Here is an 8,663-nt window from a genome sequence, read left to right as displayed (position 1 = left end):
CAAAGAATCCTTATCATAAGATAATATTCCATCATAAGAGGATTCATTGACGTAGACACAGATTCCTGATCTGGAAACGACATGTGTGAAAACCTATATAGAGATGAATTGTTTGATACCAAAAACTCCTCAATTTGAAGTGATGCCAAGTTCTTCAGTTGCTCGTCACTAAGAGACAAACCTGAAAAAAAATCTACCTTAAACTAAACTACAAAAAGACAAGTTCACACATATAACAAAACTAACCTGGATTCTAGTGTTTCTTTTGTTGATGATAAAGAATCCCGTCGACTAAAAAATGCCATGTATTATCCCAAACGTAATCATGTCTTGATAAGGAGGATGTTATAAGCATTGTTGCAAACAAATTTCTTAGATAATATCCGTTTGCGGTATGGCCGCTTCCTCAATTGCTTCTATGTACTCCTTATCATCGTCTAAAAGCCCTCTTCTATAACATGCATCTCTAAAAGAATCACAAACAAAACCATCTACTGTTTGAATATCTTCAAAACATTTTGGTCCTTTAACCTTGTTTAAAAGTATTCTTAAGTAGTATGCCTCGTCAAATGATGCGGGAACGGCATAAATTCTACCAATAGCAAATCCACTTTGCCTTTCTACCCATTTTGGTGGTGATGTTTTTTTCCATACAAACTGTGTTGAAAACTCAGCATATGATAGCCTCCTTGCATGCTCGTAGTTTCTATTTGCTTCCATCCAACCAGTAAACATTGAAACTGAATTGGAAATCTTGGTAAGAAAATCTTCAATATCTTCTCAGGGCCATAAGTTACTTGTTGTTGACCGGGTAAATGAAAAGGAAGTCTCGTAACAGCCGGGACCCTGTAATGAACATCAAAAGCAAATCTTCTCCAAGAAGCCTCACATTCAGAAAGATATCAACAATTGTAAAAAGCTTTAATCTCATCTACTTGAGGATCTTCATTGTCAGCGGTGTTATTTTGGACAAGGGAAATTGTAGCTCGATCTGGACCCTTAATTATATATTTAAACAAATACTTGATTGACCCTTCTTGATTGCACCACTCGACATTTATATGGGCTTGATACTTTCGTAAAAGAATTTTGTTGTAAGGCACAACACTTCTATTATCTAGATTTATACCTTTCTTAACGACGTAACGTCCATTGTCTCTTCTTTTATAAAGCGGAAAACCATTGGAATATATACTTGTCTCATTTTGAAATCGTTTTGGGTAATTTTTTGAACATTCTCTATCAATCATGCAGCTACAGCTCGGATTAGCCTTACAACAAGGACCATGAAGCATATGATCTGACACAAGCTGGTATAGGTCTGGTTCAGTGGCCTTGTCAGGAATTTCACTTGAAATAAAATTATCTATATGTGACGGATTGTGAATTTTATTCTCTGGAGCAATGAATAGGCAAATATGGGCATGAGGCAGACAACGTTTCTGAAACTCAATTGTGTAAACGGCTGCATTTGGAATCAAACAAATAAATTAGCAAAAATTAAATAAAATAAACATCTTTAACAAACAGTAAACAAAATATAAAAAAAATATTAAATAGGGAACCGAACCTGCTTTAATTTTTTCAAACAAAGTCTTATCCTTCAACAACTTAATCATTGAATCAAGCTTCATTTTAAAAATCCGACATAGTATATCTGGCCTGTCTTCAGAATTTAAATTGGTATCCTTTAAAAAACGTTTGACTTCTGGCCAACCGGGATTGCACGTAATGGTTAAGAAAAAATCTGGATAATGGTAGCATCTACAAAGACACATAGCGTCCAAGTAATTTTGCGTCATATATCTACTTCCACCAGTAAAAGATGACGGAAGAATTACACGCTGCCCAGATGTTGAAACATCTGAATTTCCTGCCGTCTTAAGGTTTCGAAGGCTTTCATAGGTGTCAGACCTAAGTTCACTCTGTTTTCCACGTATAAAATGTAACTTTTGACTCTCAACCATGGTATATTTGTCAACCAAAAGCTGCTGCAAAAGCCTTCTTCTATTTAAGGGTAGTGAGAATTGGTTCGGCCTATCTTGTAACCTATATGCAAAGAACTCTCGCATCGTGCACTTCTTACGGGCAGCCGCAAACGAAGGATCGACATTCCTATGAGGAATGTCTACCTTATAACCATCCTCACTAAAAGGATAAAGTAAAGGAAATTGTAGATGAGTATAAGAAGGATGAAGTTCACTAATTCGTCGAAGACCACCAGACCTGGAGTTAACTATTATATCTCTCTTGTCCATTGCATCACCAATATCTCCAATAATAAGAGCGGAAATCTCAGAGGCCGTTGGTAAGTTATAAGTCCTAGCATCGTATTTCCTTGTTCCAACAATGCGGAGCTTAAAATCAATCTGAGGATTTTCTTTAAAAGTATCACGTACCATACGATATGCCTGAACCAATGGATTTTGTGAGTCTAACATTTCCTTGAGATAATTAATAATATAATTTTCGTAATAGTCGGCATCTGAAGATGATTCATTGTAAGACAAACAAATAAACTTTAACATTAATATAAAGGAAATATATGATAAAACAGTAATTGTTTTAAAATTGAAAAACATATAATGTTTAAAAGTAAGCCTTACCTAAAAACTCGTTGTCGGTTTGATATTTCGTTCTTCGTATCATAAATGTATAGTTGAGCAAACTGAGGTTTGTTACCATCTAAGGGAAGAAGACTTCCTATAGAATGGTAGTTTTCTCCGCAAAGTCTAAACGTGTAAGGAGCGTTTCCTCTATTAATGGAATTGTCAATTTTTCCAACCATTGATGTAAAGGAGAACATAGAATTGAATCGTCTAATATTTTTCAAAAAATACTTTCTTAGAGGATCTTCACCACGAAATAACTTTACATATGTTTCATGAGGTTGCTTTAAATCAGGAAGTTTAACATTTCCATTGCGACAACATAAAGAGAACGTTGTATCGGCAGTTTTTTTTCCTCTCCTAGATTCAACATCCCACAAGCACGCGTTGCAAGACTCACATTTGAAACTTTGATCACCATGATCAACGTAATCTATACAATAAATGAGACATATAATTTTATGACCAACTTTTAAACAATATTTAATGTAAAATTATATAATGTATTAAATAATAACCTGCTGATATGCCTTTAAAAACATCAACAACAAACTCAAAATCGTTTAACTGCTGCATAGGTATAGGAGTAGTATTGGTTGTTTTCCTTGGTCTTCCAACACGCCTTTTTGATGACGTACTTCCAGAGTTTATGTTAGAAACAGAACCGCTAAAATTTGATGTTGGATTAAGGATGATGTTAGAGGAAATAACATAACCTGTTAAAAACAATATTTTATAACTAATAAAACAACAAATAGATTAATATTACAAATGTATGACTAAAAGGAAAAGGTTTTACTTGAAGAAGACGGCATTGTTTGAGAAGCTTGGTTTAAGGAGTGTTTTAATTTATCACGTTTACCATCTACAATTTGTTTTCTTTGTTTTCGATTTGAAGAATAAAAACTACTAAGTTGCGTAGAAGTATCATCTGGAAATATATTTGTAATATAAATATAATGAAAAATGAATAATGAAAATAACAGTAGCTAGAGAATTAGAATACTTATGAATGAATAAAAGAGAAACGAACGTTGGTTATTTAGCGAATTATTGTTTACGCTTGGTAGTGTTGACGGAGATAAGTTTTCCTTCCCTTTGTGAATTGAAGTAACACAACTCCTTTGAACTTCATACAGAGTACGGGTTCTAATGTTTGAATCTGCGTTTATAATTTTAAAATAAGTCCAATAATGTAGTATAGATAAATTTACAAATATATAATAAATATAATATATATAAAACTTACTTGAACCATTTTTTGATGAATAGTTATTTGATGTGTAATTTTGAGATATACTAACTTGTGTATTGCTTAAAACGTTACCTAATTGGCCGATTTGAGTTTGACCTTTATTTCAACAAACATAGGATACGAAAATAGATTAATTCAAAGTAAATGAAAATATTAATATTACAAAACAAACCAAATTAAACATTGTTAAAATTAATATTAAAATGTTGACGCCTCGAGATATTACCGTATTGATTGGAATGACATACTAGATATGAGTATCCGTTAAAAAAATGTGGTAGGTGGATTCGAATGAACATTTTGAACATTATTTGACTGGGTTGTGTTGGAAACATCAGACAATGGGTCTCTTGGAAGATTACCTACATAAAACATAAAGAATTCCGTTTAAATGAAAAAACAATCGACTGAGTTGATACAAATATGAACAAAGACTGAAATACCAGTTGGATCGTAGTTCTTACTCTTTGAAGTGGAGAGAACAGTTTTACGTTTCTTAGAAGATGAAGACATGATTATACGAATAATGGAAACAAATGGTGGAAGATATGTTGAAAAATCATAGAAAATGGTTAATAGAGGAAAAAATTATGAATCAGTATTTAAGGAATTTATAATATTAATTAAAACTGAATTAAAATGTAACTAATGTAACAAAATGGAAAGAATCTTAAATTAGGGAATATGATATAAATTTCAATTATGAATATCTTTAGGAAATCGTAATTAAGTTTAATGTAAGTCAATAGTTTATTATTAATCTATTTTGAACAGGTTGAAAAAAAAAGTATGAATAACATAAATTTTACATTTACATAGGTTATGGTTATACAAAAGATTTTGGTTAAAGATAATTGTTCTTACATTAAAGTTTTAATAAAGTCGAAATTAATAAAATTAAAAACGAAAACCAAACATCAGAACTAAATAATTTTAAGAACAACCAAAGCAACATCATTCTTATAATAACGAATAACTAAACTCTTGCCAAAACATAATTGCCAAAACATAATTGATTGTTGATTACGTAATCCTTCCATCCAATTAACGTAAAGCGACCCTTCTCGTTTTCTCTTCCGTTTTTAACTTTAAAGATTGTTTCATTGCCTGCCAAACTCCTGAACTTAATTAAGCGCCTTCTTTTCAGATTCGCTAGTCTGCCAACTTCAGCAGGTAGTCGCTTACATATTAAAAACAAAATAAATTAGAAACTTAATATGGTTAATTTAAATTTAAAGTAACAAACATATAACAAAATAGTTTTCAAACATATAAAATTTATTACCATACGATATTCAATCTTCTTATGGAACTCTAAATAACAATTAGAGTTTTCAGCCTTATTATTATCACCATGATCTATAACGGGATTGTGAGAATAACCAACTACTGATTCACAATATGGAGAGTCCACGGTATGTTCACCATGTGTATTGAGATTTGATAATTGATGAAAAACAATTGGTGGGAAATGTGGAAACAATAAAGGAATACCGTTCTTGTCATACACTCTTAAATCAACAGTAGACGTGCTGACATACTTTAACCAAAGAACGTCACCATCTCTGAAAGCCAAATCTTGAACCAACTGTTTCCAACCGTCACCAAATAAATAGTGTTTTTTATAAAATTTAAAATTTATCTCCCATGAATGGTTATGATAAAAAATGAACTTAATTACTCCGATTTGAAGCGCGTCTTGAAATTGGGATTCAATGTTCTTCTTTGAAACAACCTGTTAGGAAAATAGAACAGCATAATATATGTTAAAACCATTTTAATATACATGTTTCTAACACTGACTATTAATTAAAAACAAATAAATTTAATTATACCAATTTATCATTCATTCTATAATGATCGTATAAAACAAATGTCTGTCGATGCACAGTAGAAGTTGTCTTCTTGGAAGGAGTTCTAACTAACCATTTACTTTCATCTTCAAATAAATAAAAATAATCCTCTGATAAGGACGAATCTTCAAAGAACACATTAGATCAGTAACTCCATCACCCAAACAAACTGTTTTTTCATACTTTTTTAAGTCCACTTTCGATGATCCTCTTTAATGTTCAATTTCAACTGTTTTAGGCAACAGGTTAAGCATAAAAGGATTTTGCAAGATAAATTCTTTTGGAATTTCCTAATAACAAAATTAAGATTTACAACAATTAGATATTGAACGTTTAGACAAAAATATTATCATAGAATTTTAAGAATACCTTAATAGGAAATTTTGGATCTTCGATAAGCATAAGAAAAGAAGTTGTCATTACAAAAATAATCTCTCTACATGAAACAAAATAATATAAATTTAAAATAGTAGTTATTAACGGATTAATCTAAGAAATACAACTTCCATAAAAATAGTTAAAATTAAATTATACATTATAAGTAGTAAATTAGAAAGTAAGGGATGGATACATACATGAATGACGGCAGGAAGAATGATAAAGAATATGTTAAACCTAAAAGATGATTAGGGATTTATAACATTTTTTAAAATAATATTCTAACTTAGGTAATAGGCGGCTGTTAGTGCACAGAAATTTGACACTTTGGATATGTTATCCTGGCATATGTTTTGGATCAGTTATCCTTAGCGTGTGTTCCAGATCCCGTCAGAATCAAGGATCCGTAGTACTTATTATTTATTAACGGCTGTTCTCATGTGTAGTCTTATATTTAGCAGGTGTAACGATTAGAAGACTTAGTCTATGCACTAACTTGCAGTCAAGAAGATATTGACGTGTCTGGATCAATTATCCTTCTGAAGAGTTCCAGAGCTATGTCAGGATCATGGATCCTCGGTATTTGGTGCTATTAACGGTTGTTTCTTATATGAAGGCTGATATTTATCAAGTGTAACGGCTCCAAGACCTGGTCTACCCCCTATATCGCAGCCTGAGTGATGGAGAACATAGTCAAAATGGCAGTTACAATTATATTGAAGGCAATGGCGGATTTTTAGGGATTATTAGTTAATAGTCTTTATTATTCATAACTCCATTGAGTTATTGTCTTTGATGTATAAATAGAGGTTATGATCAGCTAGAAAACACACCCCGATACACCCAATACACTCTGCTCTCTAAGAACACAGCAATACACATACACACTTAGAAAATATTGTATCACTGATCATAATCTCCAAACTTGTATCCTCATTTTTCATATTAATAAACTTGACGGTGATAGTTTTCACCGTCCGAGGGTTTTTTGTGCCAGAGATTATTATAATCACATACCATCCGACCAAAGATTACATTGTTAATCCTTGACCGAAGCAATTCGACCAAAGATTACCTTGCTAGTTTTTTACCGAAGTAAGATTATCATAATCAAGGGTTTTTTCCCTCGTGATCAAATCCTTGTGTTCATCATTATTTTGTTTACATATTCATTATTATCATCATAGCACTAGACCTCACTATTACGAATTTGGATACATTATCCTTGAGTGATTTTTGTCCAAAACAATTTGGCGCCCACCGTGGGGCAATTGGTGCTATAATCCAGAAAATACCATATCAATATTCAACCTTTCATACCCATATCACCATCAATGGCCTCTCAATCAGCCTCTGCTTCATCAACCATGCCATCCTCGGTTTCTCTCTCATCAAGAACTTTGCCGCCGATGCCTCCTCCAATTACTGGAACACCAAGGACCACCGCGGCTGGAAACAAGACACAAATTTCAGTCTTCTAGAGCTCAAAAACCACTGCTGCCACTTCGGTGGTCAAATCTAACAATGATGTTTATGCTATGTTTTCACAGGTTATGGCATACATGGAGTAGCCAAACAAAACCAACCAGAGGATCCTACGTGAAATTGAAGATCTCAAGAAAAGAAAGATTCCAGCGGAGGATCAGACTCCCTTGATGCCTAGGGTGCTGGATTTCACTACTCCAGGATCCGTGGCTCAACATACTCAAGGATCCTCGATCCTTTAGCAAGGATCATCCATCCTTCAACAGGGGTCCATGGGTCAACAAACTCAAGGATCCTCGTTCGTTCAGCTAGGATCATCTATCCTTCAACAGGGGTCCATGGGTCAACAAACTCAAGGATCCTCGTTCGTTCAGCCAGGATCATCTATCCTTCAACAGGGGTCCATGGGTCAACAAAATCAAGGATCCTCGTTCGTTCAGCCAGGATCATCTATCCTTCAACAAGGGTCCATGGGTCAGCAAACTCAAGGATCCTCGTTCTTTCAACAAGGATCATCCATCCTTCAACCAGGATCCTTTGGGTTGTATCCTCAAGGATCCTTCAGTTCCCAACCTCAAGGATCCTTCTTTCAGAATCAAGGATCCTCAGGAATCCAACATCAACGATCCTCCGAAGTCCATGAAGGAGATTTCATTCCCATGCAGACTATTTCATCGGGTGGTCCTACTCCTATTACTGATTATTCTTATCCCAGATACTCATCCGAGATGCCAACTTTCACCCAGCAAAGAGGTAATTTGTATGATCCTTTATCCTTAGACGCTAACCGTGGTTCCACGCAGGATGCAGGTATTAACCAAGCAATGGCCAAGGAACTACAGAAGCTCAAGGATATGATATCCAGTGTTCCCGGGGTCATACGACCAATCCCCGAAATACCTGAGGGAAGCCACAAGTTATCCAGATTTGCTCTACCTATCTGTGATGCTGAAATCCCGAAGCGATTCCAAACTCCCAATATGAAGACTTACGACGGGACCACTGATCCTGAAGAGCATGTGGCACAATATAGAGAAAGGATGGAGACCAATCTTATTCCAGAGAGACTCAAGGAAGCTTGTC

The 8,663-nt window shown here is 34.1% G+C and overlaps 1 protein-coding gene across 1 annotated transcript; it reads right to left on the bottom strand.

The window, feature by feature from the left end:
* Nucleotides 1-372: 372 nt before the first annotated feature.
* On the bottom strand, nt 373-5,714 carry LOC143548823 (uncharacterized). The gene is made up of 9 exons (XM_077039896.1): nt 5,700-5,714; nt 5,546-5,599; nt 5,150-5,452; nt 4,972-5,044; nt 3,128-3,325; nt 2,876-3,042; nt 1,571-2,519; nt 1,259-1,465; nt 373-740 (listed from the first exon to the last, which is right to left on the bottom strand). Exons 1-9 carry the CDS (start codon nt 5,712-5,714, stop codon nt 373-375), a joined length of 2,334 nt encoding a protein of 777 aa, XP_076896011.1.
* Nucleotides 5,715-8,663: the final 2,949 nt, after the last annotated feature.

Source organism: Bidens hawaiensis, unplaced genomic scaffold, assembly GCF_021521415.1.
Source record: "Bidens hawaiensis isolate Kalapana, Puna unplaced genomic scaffold, B.hawaiensis_p1.1 tig00015252_1, whole genome shotgun sequence".
NCBI classification, from domain to species: Eukaryota; Viridiplantae; Streptophyta; class Magnoliopsida; order Asterales; family Asteraceae; genus Bidens; species Bidens hawaiensis.
The sequence above is the reverse complement of the archived record's forward strand: the minus strand, read 5'-3'. Positions and strand labels throughout refer to the sequence as shown.